An 18,009-nucleotide genomic window follows, 5' to 3' on the forward strand; every position below is an offset into this window, starting at 1 on the left:
ACAGACTTTCAGTTTTAAGGTGACTAAGTTCTGAGGATGTAGTGTGTAGCATGGAGATTACAGTTAATACTGAAGGACTGTATACAGAGGTAAATAATCAAGTTAGATAGAGCAAAAACTGGCGAATCCGACGTCAAATGGATTACAAAAACTTAAAGCAAACCTTACCTTACATTCCACCACACTCTGATCTGATTCACAAGTCACATAGATTTCATCTACTGCCCGGCGAAGATTGTCAAAAAGAAATGCCCAGTATCGAGCTCTTAGATCAACTTTCCGAGGGTGTCTTGTTTTAGTGGGACTTTTATCAAAGTGTTTATCTCCAGCTGCAGATGATGTCATTTTACAGTCTACTGTAGTGTTCTGATGAAATAAAACATGAAAAAAAAATTTTTTTGATGCCTCCAGGAACTAGATTTTTGTATAAATCACATTTTTCAACATAAATACTTAAAAACACGATGTCTTTCTTTTCACATCATACTGAATTCACCAAAACAAAGCTTCTCATTTTAAATTAAATCAGCAGGTCTGTAATATCAATTACATGTCTCACTGAAAATTAGGATGATTTTAATGATGAATAGACGCTTGGTCGAAAAGGAGCACTAAAAGGGCTCCTGGTTTACCAAAATACATGTATGGCACATTTAAATACATTACCAAATAACAGATACCCATTTCATCATTGTGAAACTGCTGGCATATACTCCTTTCATTTAGAAATGACATATTCTCTACTTATATTCGGTTACTTAAACTTTATCTTAAACCATTTTTCCACTAAAAGTAAAAATCAATATATAAACACGAAACAATTTACTAGAAAAGAATACTGATGAAGAAAACCAAGCATCAGCTGCAGAGCAGATTCACCAAATAAAGTAACTACAGCATTCATACGACCCAGTCTTTCCTTGGTTGCACAGGCAGATTTTGGAAATACAAGATTATATTCTATACTTTTATAGACTACCAAAGAATCATTCCACCACAAACATGAGTGTGTAGTTTATAGGAAGACTTGAACCTTCTCACTAGAAGTACAAACAAGTTGCTTTTCTCTCTGTGGCTACTTAAACTGAGAAGTAAATAAATGCTTGTACCACAGTTAGAACAGCAAACACTCCCAAGTTTCTTTGGGTTGTCCTGGATGTGTGTAAGCCATTCCTATTAGCTGGTTTGTTTTCCCTTCTTCATATAAGAGTCCCAGAGTGAAGAATATCCAAAATAGAAGCTAATAGGCTTCAGTTTTGTTTTACACTTTGGCCTTCAAAGTAACAGTGATTTCTATACTTGAAAACTCTTTTCTAGCCAGCCTTTGGCTTATACAGAATCTTCGTTACCAAAAGGCAAGCAAACAAAACATTTACACACACAAAGACACACACACTTAAGAGGCTGAGATGGAGCTGCTCATCCTCCTTCCACAGTCCCACATCCAGATGAAGGCTGTCAGACCCAGCAAATAAAAATTAGTAACTATTTTATCTTACAGTCCTAATCCAGGCCCAAATTCTCAACACTCAAGCAATAAAATTTAAAGTAATCATCAACAACCCACAAAACCTTTGCCTTAACGGCTCTCCAAGTACTTTCCAACTCTAGTAGTAATGATTTAATTATGATGGCAAATATCCCCTTATACAAATTTTAAAGTATGTATTATTAACTGTATTTTACAGCTTAGGAAACTGAGATTTAGAGGCTGGTTTGTCCAAGATCACAGAGCCACAGGAGACCATCTTCCAGTTACAGCTCTGCAATTACACCACTGACTTCCCGTTACACTGCACCCCAACGCCCTGTGCATTCCCGACCACCTCATTTCTCTCCCTATATTCCACACAAACTTAAAATTCACTTGAATTTTCCTGAATTATACCTCCATCACAAACTTTTTCTAGAATAATCAGTGAAGCACTAGTAGCTTCCTGTGAATTCAGACACTAATCTTAGTATGAAATTCTCAAAAATACTCTAACTCATCTTCACCCATTTATGTATTTATCCTATCGTGTATCCATATGTATGTTATTCAAATACTTTAACCAACCTTTCTTAAAATGCATAATAGGCAAAACTGCTTTCAAGTTAAGATGTTTCTATTCTCTGTGATTGCTCTATGTGAGACTTCTATTAAGAAAGACTCTAGAAAGGAATAAATTACATCTAGGTAATTCCATCTGAAGGGCAATGTACTATGCAAATCTGACATTTAAGTTTGACAAAAATAGCAATACTTTATATCTGCATATTTATTTTATTTTATGAAGGGCTTTTTTAAATTGCAGGATAATTGCTTTACGCTTTCCCTGGTGACTCAGTGGTAAAGAATCAGCCTACCAAGCAGGAGATGCAGGTTCGATCCCTGGGTTGGGAAGATCCCCTGGAGAAGGAAATGGCAATCTGCTCCAGTGCTTCTGCCTGAGAAATCTCATGAACAGTGAAGCCTGGAGGGCTACAGTCCATGGGGTCGTAAAGCAACTTAGCAACTAAACAACAATTGCTTTACAGTGCTGTGTTGGTTTCTGCTTATAACAATGTGAATCAGCTGTAAGTATACACATATGCCCTTCCTGTTGAGGCTCCCTCCTGCTCTCCATCCCACCCCTCTGGGTCATCACAGAGCATCGAGCTGAGCTCCCTGTGCTATGCAGCTGCCTCCTGCTAGCCAGCTATTTCACCACCGTAGTATACTATGTCAGTGCTACTCTCTGAATTTGTCCCACCCTCTTGAAAACATATCATTTAATATTCAAAACAAAGTATTACTATAAAGACAGGACAAGTATTATTATCCCTATTCTGTACATGACTAAACTAAGGCTTAGTAAGATTCAATCTGTTGACCCAGTCAAAAGGCTGAATGACAGAACTGGGACCAGAACCTAGACTTCCAACTTCTGCTTCACTGTTCACAGAACATTTCACAAAGCACTTAGCCCACAGTAAGTACACATATAATGTTAGGTATGATTAGAGGGGGAAAGATAAAGAGGAAAAGAAATATACTCAAAGAAAAATGTGAATAAAATACTGGCAAAACTGCCAAACTTGTGGAGAAAGATAGAAGAGACATGTCAAATTGTCTGATAAGTCTGTATAAAGTTTCAAAATATAGGGTTCTCTACCAACCACCGACAAAAATAATAGCAGTGATAATAAAAATTGCAGCAGCACTTAACATTCACGGCATGCTTGCTATGTGCCAGGCACTGTGTTAAGTGCTTTCCATATAGCTATATTTCATTTAGTCTTTGAAGTAATTATTACCAGAGTTACTATTTTTTATTTACTTATTTTTTGGCTGTGCTGGGTCTTCATTGCTGCATGGGCTTTTCTCTAGTTGTGGCAAGTAGAGGTTACTCTCTAGTTGCGGTGTGCAGGCTTCTCACTGTGGTGGCTTCTCTTGCTGCAGAACCTGGGCTCTAGGCACGAGAGCTTCAGCAGCTGCAGCATAGGAGCTCAGTAGTTGAGGCTCCCAGGTTCTGGGTACAGGCTCAATAGTTGTGGCACACAGGCTTAGTTGCCCCAAGACATGTGGGACCTTTGCGGACCAGGGATTGAACCCATGTCTCCTACTTTGGCAGGAGGATTCTTTACCACTGAGCCACCAGGGAAGCCCATCATAGTTTCTACTATTAGCTCTGTTTTTTACAGGAGAAAAAAGAGACAATGCCAAGATTCAAAATTAGGTAACTATTTCATTGCCAACATCTGCTGGATCATCAAAAAAGCAAGAGAGTTCCAGAAAAACATCTACTTCTGCTTTATTGACTACACCAAACCCTTTGTCTTGTGTATCACAACAAACTGTGGAAAATTCTGAAAGAGATGGGAATACCAGACCACCTGACCTGAGAAATCTGTATGCAGGTCAAGAAGCAAGAGTTAGAACCGGACACGAAACAACAGACTGGTTCCAAATCAGGAAAGGAGTATGTCAAAGATGTGTATTGTCACTCTGCTTATTTAACTTACATGCAGAGTACGTCATGAGAAATGCTGGGCTGGAAGAAGCACAAGCTGGAATCAAGATTGCCAGGAGAAATATCAATAATTTCAGATAAGCAGATGACACCGCCCTTATGGCAGAAAGCTAAGAAGAACTAAAGAGCCTCTCGATGAAAGTGAAAGAGGACAGTGAAAAAGTTGTCTTAAAACTCAACATTCAGAAAACTAAGATCACGGCATCTGGTCCCATCACTTCATGGCAAACAGATGGGGAAACAATGGAAACACTGAGAAACTTTATTTTTTGGGGCTCCAAAATCAGATGGTGACTGCAGCCATGAAATTAAAAGATGCTTACTCCTTGGAAGAAAAGCTATGACAATCCTAGGCAGCATATTAAAAAGCAGAGACATTACTTTGCCAACAAAGATCCATCTAGTCAAAGCTATGGTTTTCCCAGTAGTCATGTATGGATATGAGAGCTGGACTCTAAAGAAGCTGAGCACTGAAGAATTGATGCTTCTGAACTGTGGTGTTGGAGAAGACTCTTGAGAGAGTCCCTTGGACTGCAAGGAGATCCAACCAGTCAATCCTAAAGGAAATCAGTCCTGAATATTCTTTGGAAGGACTGATGCTGAAGCTGAAACTCCAATACTTTGGCCACCTGATGCAAAGAACCGACTCATTTGAAAAGACCCTGATGCTGGGAAAGATCGAAGGTAGGATGATAAGGGGATGACAGAAGATGAGATGGTTGGATGGCATCACCAGTGTGATGGACTTGAGTTTCCGTAGGCTCCGGGAGTTGGTGATGGACAGGACAGGACAGGGAGGACTGGCATGCTGTAGTCCATGAGGATGCAAAGATTTGGACATGACTGAGTGACTGAACTGATCTCATTGATATGGCTTACTGTGCCTGTTTCCAAGATATGCAACAGAAGACAAAGCGATCTAAATTTCTGGAAAAAGCTAAACACAACTGAACTTCATGTTTTAAATAAAATTCAAAATAACAAATGCTATATACTAATTTAATCAATCATTTTTGAGAGAAAACAAGGAAGAAAGAAAGAAAAAGAGAGGGAAAGGGGAAGGAGAAAACAGATTTCTCACTTCCCTCTCTTAGAACTCTTGTCAGCTCCCCCTGATAATCTGACAAAGCCTATGGACCTAAACGTCTGGCAACAACTGATCTTTTTACCATCTCCATATTTAGTCTTTTCCAAAACATCTTAAGGTTGGAATCATACAGTATGCAACCTTTTCAAATTGGCTTCTTTTACTTAATAATACACAACTAATTTCCTCTACGTCTTTTCATGGCCTGATAGAGCATTTCTTTCTAGAGCTGAATAATATTCCATTGCCTAGATGTACCATGGTTTATTTCCCCATTCATCTACTGAACAGCATCTTAGTTGCTTCCAAGTTTTGCCAATTATAAAGAAGGCAGCTATAAACCCATGTTCATGTTTTGGTGTAGACGTAAGTCTTCAACTCATCTTCATCTATACCAAGGGCATGACTGTAGAATCACAAGGTAAGAGTATATTTACTTTTGTAAGAAACTGCCAACCTGTATTCCCAAGTGGCTGAATTCTCACTTTGAATTCCCACCAGCATTGAATGAGAGTTTCTGTGGCTCTTCATCCTCACCCGCAATTGGAGTTGTCAGAGTTCCCAATTTTGGTCATTCTAATAGGTGTGTGATGGTAGCTCATTGCTTTAATTTGCATTTCCCTGACAGCATAGGATGTGGCATACCTTTTCATATGCCATTTGTACATCCTCTTTGGTGAGCTGGTTGTTAAGGTCTTCAGCTCATTTTTCAATCAGGTTGTTTCTTACTGTTGAGTTTTAAGAGTTCTTTGTATATTGTGGATAACAGTTACCTCATGTTATCGGGTGTTATTGGATATCTTTCATTGGATGTCTTTTTCCAAATATATTCTCCCAAGTCTGTGACTTGCCTTCTCATTTTTTTAACACTGTCTTTTGCAGAAGTTTTTAATTTTAATGAAATCCAGCTTATCAATTATTTCTTTCAGGAACCATGCCTTTGTTCCTGTACCTCAAGTCATTATCATACCCCAGGTCTTTTAGGTTTTCTCCAACGTTATCAGCTAGGAGTTTTACACTTCTACATTTAAGGTCAATGGCTCATTTTGAGTTAATTTTTTGTGAAGCTTGGAAGGTCTGTGTCTGGATTTTTTTTTTCCCATATAGATGTCCAGTTGTTCCAGCACTGTTTGTTGAAAAGACTATTTTTGCACCATTGTATTGGCTTTGCTCCTTTGTCAAAGGTCAGTTGACTGTTATGTGGGTCCATTTCTGGGCTTTCTATTCTGTTCCATATATCTATTTGTCTTTTCTTCTGCCAATATCACCCTGCCTTAATTACTGTAGCTTTACAGTAAGTCTTATAGTTGGTTGGTGTCAGTCTTCCAATTTTGTTCTTCTCCTTCAATACTGTGTTGCCTATTCTGTGTCTTTTGCTTTGCCATATACACATTAGAAGTTTATTGATATCTATAAAATAATTTGCTGGGATTGTATTGACTATGTTCTTCAAAATGGAATGAAATGATATCCTGACAATATTGAGTCTTCCTATTCATGAACATGGAACATCTCTCCATTTATTTAGTGCTTTAATTTCACTCATCAAAGTTTTATCATTTTCGTCACATAAATCTTCTATATACTCTGTTAAATTGATACCTACCTACTTAAGTTTGAGGAGTGCTGATATGAAGTGGTACTATGCGTTTAATTCCAAACACCACTAACTCATTGGTGGTGCACAAGAAAGCAACTGACTTTCGTATGTTAATCTTGTATCTTGCAATCCTCTATAATCAATTACTAGTTATAGGAGTTTTTTGGTTGATTCTTTCAGATTTCTTACATAGATGATCATGTCATCTATGAACAAAGACAGTTTTATTTCTTCCTTCCCAATCTGTTTACCTTGTATTCTCTTTTCTTGTATTATTGCATGAACTAGAACTACTATCACAATGTTAAAAAGAAATGCCTCATAACTGACCTTAATGGGAAAGCTTCTAGTTTCTCCCATTAGTATCATGTTAGCTGTAGGGTTTTGTTTTCTTTTTAAATTAAGTTGAGGAAGTTCCCCTCTATTCCTAGTCTATTAAAAAGATTTTCATCATCTTTTATTGTTGGAGAATTTAGTCAAACTTTTTTTTCCTGCATCTGCTGGTATAATAACAGGATTTTTCTTTTCTAGCCTGTTGCTGTGATGAATTCCATTATTTATTTTCAAATGATGAACCAACCTTGCACATTTGGGATAAATCCCACTTGCTCATGGTGTCATTCTTTTTAAATATTGTGGGATATGACTTGCTAATATTTTGTTGAGGATTTTTATATCTATGTTCATGAGAGTCATTGGTCTGCAGTTTTCTTGTAGAGTCTTTGGTTTTGGTGGTATAGTAATGTCAGCCTCATAAAATGAGTTAGGAAGGATTCCCCCTGCTTCTGCCCTCTACAATGGATTATAGAGAATTTATATAATTTCTTCCTAAGACACTTGGTAGAATTCAACAATTAATCAGTTTCGGCCTGGTACTTTCTGTTTTGGAAGGTTATCGATTATTGACTTAATCTCTTTAACAGATTTATATTTATTTGGAGTGTCTATTTCATCTTGAGTGAGTTTTCACAGATTCTGTCTTTCAAGCAGTCAGTTCATTTAGTCCCGGTTATTTGTGACAAAGGGCTCTTAATAGTATTCTTTTATTATCCTCTTTTAATGCCCATGGCATCTGGACAGAAATGAATAACTAGGGATATGAAATAGGATTTTGGGACAGAATTAGCCATATAGGGAGCGTGGTCATAAAGGTCAAAAAAGCCTATTCAACATAATTGATACTTTTCTCCGGCTACATTCAAATGCATGAGTACAGAGCATAATAGGTATAAAGGTGGCTATAATGAGGACAGCTCTGTCAAACATGAACTACTAAGGGATAGGGTAGCCAGACAGTTGGGAGAATATGCAAGAACACCATTATGACAGGCAAACCACAGAATATCAGTTGGGTTTCCAGGAAAGTGTGGCCATATGAAGTATTCAGTTCAGTTCAGTCACTCAGTCGTGTCTGACTCTTTTGCGACCCCATGGACCACAGCACGCCAAGCTTCCCTGTGCATCAGCAACTCTCAGAGCTAACTCAAACTATTTTCCATTGCATCAGTGATGCCATCCAACCATCTCATCCTTTGTCGTCCCCTTCTCCTCCCGCCTTCAATCTTTCCCAGCATCAGGGTCTTTTCAAATGAGTCGGTTCTTCACATCAGGTGGCCAAAGTATTGGAGTTTCAGCTTCAACATCAGTCCTTCCAATGAACACCCAGGGCTGATCTCCTTTAGGATGGACTGGTTGGATCTCCTTGCAGTCCAGGGGACTCTCAAGAGTCTTCTCCAACACCACAGTTCAAAAGTATCAATTCTTCTGCGCTCAGCTTTCTTTGTAGTCCAGCTCTCACATCCATACATGACCACTGGAAAAACCATAGCTTTGAATGCAAAGTAATGTCTCTAATTTTAATATGCTGTCTAGGATTATCATAGCTTTTCTTCCAAGGAGCAAGCATCTTTTAATTTCGTGGCTGCAGTCACCATCTGCAGTGATTTTGGAGTCCCAAAAAATGAAGTCTCTCACTGTTTCCATTGTTTCCCATCTATTTGGCATGAAGTAATAGAACTGGATGCCATGATCTTCAGTTTCTGAATGTTGAGTTTTAAGACAACTTTTTCACTCTCCTCTTTCACTTTCATCAAGAAGCTCTTTAGTTCTTCTGCCATAAAAGTGGTATCATCTGCATATCTGAGGTTACTGATATTTCTCCTGGCAATCTTGATTCCAGCTTGTGCTTCATCTACCCTGGCATTTTGCATGATGTACTCTGCATATAAGTTAAATAAGCAGGGTGACAATATACAGCTTTGACGTACTCTTTTTCCAATTTGGAACCAGTCTGTTGTTCCATGTCCAGTTCTAACTCTTGCTTCTTGACCTGCATACAGATTTCTCAGGAGACAGGTCAGGTGGTCTGGTGTTCCCATCTCTTTCAGAATTTTCCACAGTTTGTTGTGATCCACACAGTCAAAGGCTTTGGCATAGTCAATAAAGCAAAAATAGATGTTTTCCTGAAATGCTTGCTTTTTTGATGATCCAACAGATGTTGGCAATTTGATCTCTGGTTTGCCTTTTCTAAATCCAGCTTGAACATCTGGAAGTTCATGGTTCATGTACTGTTGAAGCCTGGCTTGGAGAATTTTGAGCATTACTTTGCTAGTGTGTGAGATGAGTGCAATTGTGCAGTAGTTTGAACATTCTTTGGCATTGTCTTTCTTTGGGATTGGAATGAAAACTGATCTTTTCCAGTCCTTGGCCACTTCTGAGTTTTCCAAATTTGCTGGCACACTGAGTGGAGCACTTTCACAGCATCATCTTTTAGGATTTGAAATAGCTCAGCTGGAATTCCATCATCTCCACTAAGTGTGTTTGTAGTGATGCTTCCTAAGGCCCACTTGACTTCGCATTCCAGGACACTTGGCTCTAGGTGAGTGATCACACCATATCATGGTTATCTGGGTCATGAAGATCTTTTTTGTATAGTTCTGTGTATTCTTGCCACCTCTTCTTAATATCTTCTGCTTCTGTTAGGTCCATACCATTTCTGTCCTTTACTGTTCCCATCTTTGCATGAAATGTTCCCTTGGTATGTCAAATTTTCTTGAACAGAGCTCTAGTCTTTCCCATTCTATTGTTTTCCTTATATGGAGTATAAGGAATAATGAAAGGGTGGTAGGATCAGTAAATTATAGATTGCATGGAATCTATAGACCACAAAGAATTATTAGAGTCACACGATCAGAGAGAAAAAGGAAGAAAGAAAGATGACAGGTAGAAGAGGGAGAGCTGAGACTGAGATCCTAGAAGGAGAGTCACTGCTAGGGAGAACAAGGCAAGACCATAGGAATGAGCAGAAGACAAAACCACTGGAGGAAAGAAATGTGAGAAATTTAGAGGATAGCAAATGGTAGAGCGCACACACTGAGCCTGAAAATTATACCTTCAAGGAATAAGGAGAAGTGACCTGGAATTCTATTTAAATGTGCTGCAACAGGAAGGGGAAGCAGGTGGTATAGCCTGATGGCGTGTGCTTCAAATGTGTGGAGTTTAGGAGATGGGAGAAAGACTGCCTGAAATACCAGTGAGGAAGAAGCATGAAACATAATCCACCTCCTGGATCAGAGGCAGGAGTGCTGTGGGGGTGAGGTGGGAGGGAGACAATTACTACTTAAAACAACTGGAAGAGGCAGTATCCCCACAGGTGAGTCAGCGTTTATCTAGAACAAGAAGGTAAACGGGATGTTCAGAGAAAAAAGGAACAAAGAAAATTTTGCTGATGATAAACTCACTTCTAGAGGGCAAACTGGTAGAATTTCATGAGTAATGCAGAGATATTTCCCTGATAACTACTGAAACCGAGCATCTTTTCATAAGTTTACAGGCTATTCAAGTTTCCCGCATTTTTTATTGGGTTATTTGTCCTTTTACTGATGAATTTTAACTTTTATAAAGTCTTAATATATGGTATCTTCTCCCAGTCAGGCTCATCTTAAGTTTTTTAGTATATAAATTTTAATATATTCATCAATTATGCTTTTGTCTTATCTAAGAAAGCTTCTTGTAATTCAATGTCATAAATATATCCTTCCAGATAATTTAAATTTTTTCTTTTCTCATTTGTTCTTTAGCCCATCAATAATTTATTTTTTATATTATGTGAAAATAATCTTATATTTTATTTGTCATTTAATTGCATTACCGTCAGAGAACAGGTTGTGTCTGGATTCTATACTGTTGTCTGACTTCTATTTACTGAGACTTCTTTATAACCTAGGAAGTGATCAATTTTTGCATATGCTTTGTGTACACTATTTGAGTGCCAATGAATATACACATATACACATACATGTATGTATTTATATGAGCTCAAGCATAATTGTATCTTAATTCTATATTCTTGCCATTTTTTTCTGCTTGATCTATCAGTTTCTGAGTAAAGGATATTAATATTAACCACTATGATCATGAATACACCTTTCCCCCTTGTAATTCTATTAAACTGAGCTTTAAATATTTCAAGTCTATGCTGTTAGGTACCTAAAAGATTTGTACTTTTATACTCCTTGCATGATTATTCATTTTACCATTATATAATTTCCTTCTTTCTGTTATCAATGCTTTTCATGTTCAATTTCACCTGGTTTGATATGAATACTACTATTCTAGCTTTAGAGTACATCTAAAACATAAAGTATTTTGCCTGGATTTTTTTCTCTTTCTTCGTTTCAAACCTTTCCTTGACATTTTAAGTGTGTCTCTTATAAGCAGTATATTTGCTGTTGCTCGGTCACTCAGTCACGTCTGACTCTCTGCGATCCCATGGACTGCAACATGCCAGGCTTCCCTTTCCTTCACCATCTCCTGAAGCTTGCTCAAACTTATGTCCATTGAGTTGGTAATGTCTTCTCATCCTCTGTCCTCTGTCATCTCCTTCTCCTCCTGCCTTCAATCTTTCCAGCATCAGGGTCTTTTCTAATGACTCTCCTCTTCACATCAGGTGGCCAAAGTATTGGGCTTCAGTTTCAGCATCAGTCCTTCCAATGAATACTCAGGGTCGACTTCCTTTAGGGTTGACTGCTTTGATCTCCTTGCTGTCCAAGGGACTCTCAAGAGTCTTCTCCAACATCACAATTCAAAAGCATCAATTCTTTGGTGCTCAGCCTTCTTTAGGGTCCAACTCACATCCATACACAACTACTGGAAAAACCAAAGCTTTAACTATACAGACCTTTGTCGGCAAAGTAATGTCTCTGCTTTTTAACATGCTGTCTAGGTTTGTCATAGCTTTTCTTCCAAGGAGCAAGCGTCTTTTAATTTCCTGGCTGCAATCATCACAGTAATCTGCGGAGCCCAAGAAAATAAAAGTCTGTCACTGTTTCTCCACTGCTTCCCCATCTAGTTGCCATGAAGTGATGGGACCAGATGCCATGATCTTAGTATTTTGAATGTTGAGTTAGAAGCCAGCTTTTTCACTCTCCTCTTTCACCTTCATCAAGAGACTCTTCAGTTCCGCTTTGCTTTCGGCCATAAGGGTAGTGTCATCTGCCTATCTGAGGTTATTGATAGTTCTCCCAGCAATCTTAAATTAAGCAATATATAGTTCAATTCAAAATGAGAGGTTTAATTCAACCATCTTGACTTTTAGGAACTGAATTTCATCAGTTAACATGCATTATGCTTGCTAAAATATTTATATTTAATATCTACCACTATCTTTCGTGTTTTTCACTTACTATGATTTTTCCTCTTTTTTTCTTGTCTTCTATTTAGTTGAAAGTGAAAGTCACTCAGTCGTGTCTGACTCTTTGCAACCCCATGACTATACAGTCCATGGAATTCTCCAGGCAAGAATACTGGAGTCGGCAGTCACTCCCTTCTGCAGGGGACCTTCCCCTTCCAGGGATCGAACCCAGGTCTCCTGAATTGCAAAAAGATTCTTTACCATCTGAGCCACCAGGGAAGCCCAAGAATACTGGAGTGGGTAAGCTTTGGTTTATTCACTTTCTCTTTTCCTCTGTTTATTTGGAAATCGTGCCCACTTGTTTTCTTCCTTTAGTAGCCAGCCGCAAACAAAGACTCCTTCTTAAAGAAGACAAGGATTTTATCACACTAACTTCCCTCCAAACTCCTACAATCTATCTTCTATGTCTTAATATTGTTTAAGATTGTATCTCCACCTTTCTAAATTTAACTGTGTGTTTTTTAAAAACATCAATAGTTAATGAGATTTACTGACATATTTTACAGCTACCTTTTTATCTAGCTCCCTCCTCCAGGTTACCTTTTCTTCTTTGCTGAAGTATATCTTTAATAGTCCTTTCATTAACGGTCTGTAGGTGGCAAACCCTTAGCATTTGTACATCTAAAAATGGCTTTATTTCACTCTTGCACGTGAATTATCATTTGAATGGGCACAGAATTCTCGATTAAAGGTTATTTCACCTTATAACTGCAGATATTGCTCCACTCTTCTTTTGTTCATAACAAGGGTTATTGTTATTCCTCTGTGGTTTTGTTCACTTTCTGGGGTTTTAAGAATTTTATCCTTAACTCTAACATTTTGCCGGTTCTCTAGAATGTGCATGCATGCTAAGTTGCTCAGTCATGTTTGACTCTGTGCAACTCTTTCTGTCCATGAGTGGGTTGCCATTTCCTCCTCCAGGGGATCCTGGACTGGCAGGCAGTTTCTTTACCACAGCCCTTCTCTACAATGTATCTAAGTATAAATCTATTTTTATTTAGCCTGCTCAGCTCTACAGTTACCCTCTTGAGAACTCAAAGTAAGGAAAATGTCAACAGTATTTTCTCCAAATATTGCATGCCCACTACTCATCCTCTATTTCAAAAGTCCTAGAAGGCATATCTTAGAATTTCTCAATCAATTCCTCCTTCCTATTTTCCATCCCTTCAGTTCTCTGAGATATGTTCTAAATCCTCTTAAGTAATATCTTTCAATTTGTAAATTCTCTCTTTAATCTCTTTTTTCAATATAATTTATCCTTACTAATTGTAGGTTTTAAAAATTTCACTAACATTTTCATTTCTAACATGTTCACTTTTATCTATAAATGTTCAAAATTAACATCCATCTTTTATTTCAGAATTTTCCTTTTTTTATTTCATCTTTCCCTTGAGGAATTTAAACTCATTTATTTGAAAATCTTCTTTCAAAAAACGACCTTATGGGCCTTCCCTGATGGCTCAGTAGTAAAGAATCCACCTGGCAACGCAGGAGACATGGGTTCAATCCCTGTTTGGGGAAGATCTACGTGCCTCTGAGAACTAAGCCCGTGTGCCACACAGGCTTATATATTTAGCCTATGCTCCAGAGCCCAAAACTACTGAAGCCCATGTGCTCTAGAGCCTGTGCTCTGTAACGAGAGAAGCCACTGCAGTGAGAAGCCCACACACCACAACTAGAGAGTAGCCCCACTGGCCACAACCAGAGAAAAGCCCACACGGCAATGAAGACCCAGCACAGCCAAAAATAATAAACAAATAGACTGCTGAAAAGTGACCTTTTTTCATTACCTCATCTCTCATTTGTGGAATGTGTTGTTTACATCTTATATTTTTCTCATGTGCTCTGATATTTTATTTTGCAACCTTATTTTGTGTTTTTCTTTTACTTTAGTTTTTCACTTCGCTCACGCTCACTACATGTGTACTGGTTTTATGGTTACCATCATCTGGCCCACCATGGTCCCACTTTCAGAGGTCTTTTATTGGGGACTTAAAGCTCTCAACCTTCAAGAATATAGCTGACTTAGTCATGAGCCAGAGGGCCACTCTCTTTTATTGCTTCAGATGTCAATTATCACAGGCCACAACCCCAGGCAGATTGTAGCATTTTTTGTCTCCTAGTGCAGAACACTGCACAAACCTAAAGTTTTATACCATGAGTCTGGATCTGTTTTCCCACTACAGTCAGGGTGTTTCAGCCTTCCTTATCCCATAGGACTTGTCTAGTAAGTGTGTGTCCCCAACTCCATTTACCTGTGAATATTTTTGTTTGTTTTACTCCTAATCCACTGGGATTTTTATTTTATTTTTGAAAATCCTTTGTCTCTTTAATTAAAAAAAAATACTGTATGGCAGAAACCAACTCAATATGGTAGAGCAAATTTGGGGTTGGTGCACTGGGACGACCCAGAGGGATGGTATGGGGAGGGAGGAGGGAGGAGGGTTCAGGATGGGGAACACATGTATAATTTTTTTAAATTAAAATTGAAAAAAAAAAAATTAAAAAAAAATAAATAAATAAATTTAAAAAAAAGAAAAAAACCTTGTGGAAATTAGCTGCTGAATATTACACACTAAAAAAATATATTTTATCATTTATGCCTCTTGTGTGTGATAAGTGGAGAATATTTTATGGACTCACAATGTCACCTTGATTGTAAGTCCATGTTTTCCTTATGCATAGTTTTCGGTTTACATAATACATATTGATATATTTGATAACATCAAAATAAAATTGTATGAAAAGGTCAGATAAAATACCCATAGATTACAAAGCTAACTATAAATATGCAATGGAGAAGGCGATGGCACCCCACTTCAGTACTCTTGCCTGGAAAATCCCATGGATGGAGGAGCCTGGTAGGCTGCAGTCCATGGAGTCACTAAGAGTCGGACACGACTGAGCGACTTCACTTTCACTTTTCACTTTCTTGCATTGGAGAAGGAAATGGCAACCCACTCCAGTGTTCTTGCCTGGAGAGTCCCAGGGACGGGGGAGCGTGGTGGGCTGCCGTCTATGGGGTCGCACAGAGTCGGACACGACTGAAGCGACTTAGCAGCAGCAGCATAAATATGCAAAAACATTTTTAAAAATAAGGTAGGCTTGTGTTCTAAGAATCTAGTAGAATAATTTGAAAAAATTTTAGATTCAATACATCTTGATTATCCTACAATTGAAAGGCATCATTATACTGAGAAAATAGATCATAGAAGAACTCACAAATATGGAATGTGCCACAGAGGAGTTAAGAGTGTAAAATGTAGAAACTGATAGAATGGGTTCAAATCTTGGCTGTGTTACATACTAGTAAGTTACATAAATTCTCTCTACCTAGTTTCCTCATGAAGATAATAATAATGCCTGTAACATCAAAGGGTTGTTATAAGAAGCACATTAATCTATGTATTTAGTACAAGTTAGACACATAATATGCTATACACATTTGTTAAAAGTTGTTCCATTAAATTTTTATATGAAGATAAAACATAATATCTAAATCCTGAAACAGTAGATTTATAACTGAAATTAAAACCAAAAAAATAAAGTTATACATGCTGTACCTGTTTTGATGTTTTATGAGTGCCTTGAACTGTCCTCTTTGATTTTCCACCAGTTTGACATTTAGATTTTCCTTAAGGCAAAAATAGATAAATATATAGATCAACAAACAGATAATATAAAACTGAGCTATGCAAATCTTCCAGGCATACTAACACCTAATCCCCTTCTACAGACCATAGACTAATCTATACATGGTGGAAACAGTGGCAGACTTTATTTTGGGGGGCTCAAAAATCACTGCAGATGGTAACTGCAGCCATGAAATTAAAAGACGCTTACTCCTTGGAAGGAAAGTTATGCCCAACCTAGACAGCATATTCAAAAACAGAGATTACTTTGCCAACAAAAGTCCGTCTAGTCAAAGCTATGGTTTTGCCAGTAGTCATGTATGGATGTGAGAGCTGGACTACAAAGAAAGCTGAGCGCAGAAGAATTGATACTTTTGAACTGTGGTGTTGGAGAAGACTCTTGAGAGTCCCCTGGACTGCAAGGAGATCCAACTAGTCCATCCTAAAGGAGATCAGCCCTGGGTGTTCATTGGAAGGACTGATGTTGAAGCTGAAACTCCTATACTTTGGCCACCTGATGTGAAGAACTGACTCATTTGAAAAGACCCTGATGCTGGGAAAGATTGAAGGCGGGAGGAGAAGGGGACGACAAAGGATGAGATGGTTGGATGGCATCACCGACTCAGTGGACATAAGTTTCAGTAAACTCCGGGAGCTGGCAATGGACAGGGAGGCCTGGAGTGCTGCAGTCCATGGGGTCGCAAAGAGTAAGACATGACTAAGCGACTAAACTGAACTGGCCAACATGAACTACAAATATAATAAAAAACAAATTTCCAAGGTACCAGAGACTGTTTTAATTGACTGGCTTTCTCAGAACAGGAAAAAATCAGATAGTCTGACAATTTAAAAACACAGCCAAATGAGTGATACCCTTCAACTTACATACAACTCTTTTGAAAATACGTTTTGAATTCAAATTTTATTTTGACAATAAAATTAAGGACACATTTTTTAACACTTAAAAACTCAGTATTTCCTGGTCACTATGCTTGACCCCCCAAATTGTATGTAATTATTTTATAATGTTAGGTTAATCATGTTCCCATTATGGCTTGCAATTGTAATTATCTTTTATTTTTTTGTCTGGCTATTGATTTTGAAAACTGATAAATATCTTTCATTATTGTGATTCTGTAATTATTACTCACTTAATGCCATTGTATAATGATGGGACTTCCCTGGTGGCTCAGACGTTAAAGCATCTGCCTACAATGCGGGAGACCCAGGTTCGATCCCTGAGTTGGGAAGATCCCCTGGAGAAGGAAATGGCAACCCACTCCAGTACTCTTGCCTGGAAAATCCCATGGACAGAGGAACCTGGTTGGCTACTGTCCATGGGGTCGCAAAGAGTCGGACACGACTGAGCGACTTCACTATAATGATTGGTAAATGGAAAAATAATAGAATTCTTTATCACCAAAACTACCATTTAATAGAAAAACCTGTAATCACTTTTTAAAATCGAGATGCATATCAGATCATCTTGGAATTTTTTGAAAAATATAAATGGCCAGGTATTTTTTTCCTTCACTAGAGCTCCAGATGTGTTTCTAAACAACTGGACTATATGAGGATCTTTACTTTTATCTAGTTTGTTTCACTTTTTCTATTTCATATTCAGTGCTCCCATTTCATTTAGTTTACGTTTTCAAATTTCTCCCTCTTTCTTTATGTTCTTTCTGAAGCCTTTATCAAGTGTAGTAGAAAAGCTCTTGTATAAATAATATGCATAATATATATTTTATAAAACTTAGGAATTTTTGCCTAACAAAAAATTTGTGACATTTTGTGTTTTTTTGTTTTTTTTTTTAATTTTATTTTTAAACTTTACAATATTGTATTAGTTTTGCCAAATATCAAAATGAATCTGCCACAGGTATACCTGTGTTCCCCATCCTGAACCCTCCTCCCTCCTCCCTCCCCATACCTTCCCTCTGGGTTGTCCCAGTGCACCAGCCCCAAGCATCAAGTATCGTGCATTGAACCTGGACTGGCGACTC

At 38.0% G+C, this 18,009-nt stretch overlaps 1 protein-coding gene across 2 annotated transcripts in view; it reads right to left on the reverse strand.

Annotated features, from left to right (window-relative positions):
• Nucleotides 1–18,009, reverse strand: part of SCAPER (S-phase cyclin A-associated protein in the ER) — a 419,465-nt gene that overhangs the window by 352,610 nt on the left and 48,846 nt on the right. For both annotated transcript variants that reach the window (XM_010843297.1, XM_010843296.1), the window contains exons 4-5: nucleotides 15,938–16,008; nucleotides 169–366 (exon numbers count right to left, since the gene is read on the reverse strand). In XM_010843297.1, coding sequence (XP_010841599.1) covers nucleotides 169–366; nucleotides 15,938–16,008 — 269 coding nt within the window. The remainder of the gene's footprint in view (nucleotides 1–168; nucleotides 367–15,937; nucleotides 16,009–18,009) is intronic.

Source organism: Bison bison, unplaced genomic scaffold, assembly GCF_000754665.1.
Source record: "Bison bison bison isolate TAMUID 2011002044 unplaced genomic scaffold, Bison_UMD1.0 scf7180017864181, whole genome shotgun sequence".
Lineage (NCBI taxonomy): Eukaryota > Metazoa > Chordata > Mammalia > Artiodactyla > Bovidae > Bison > Bison bison.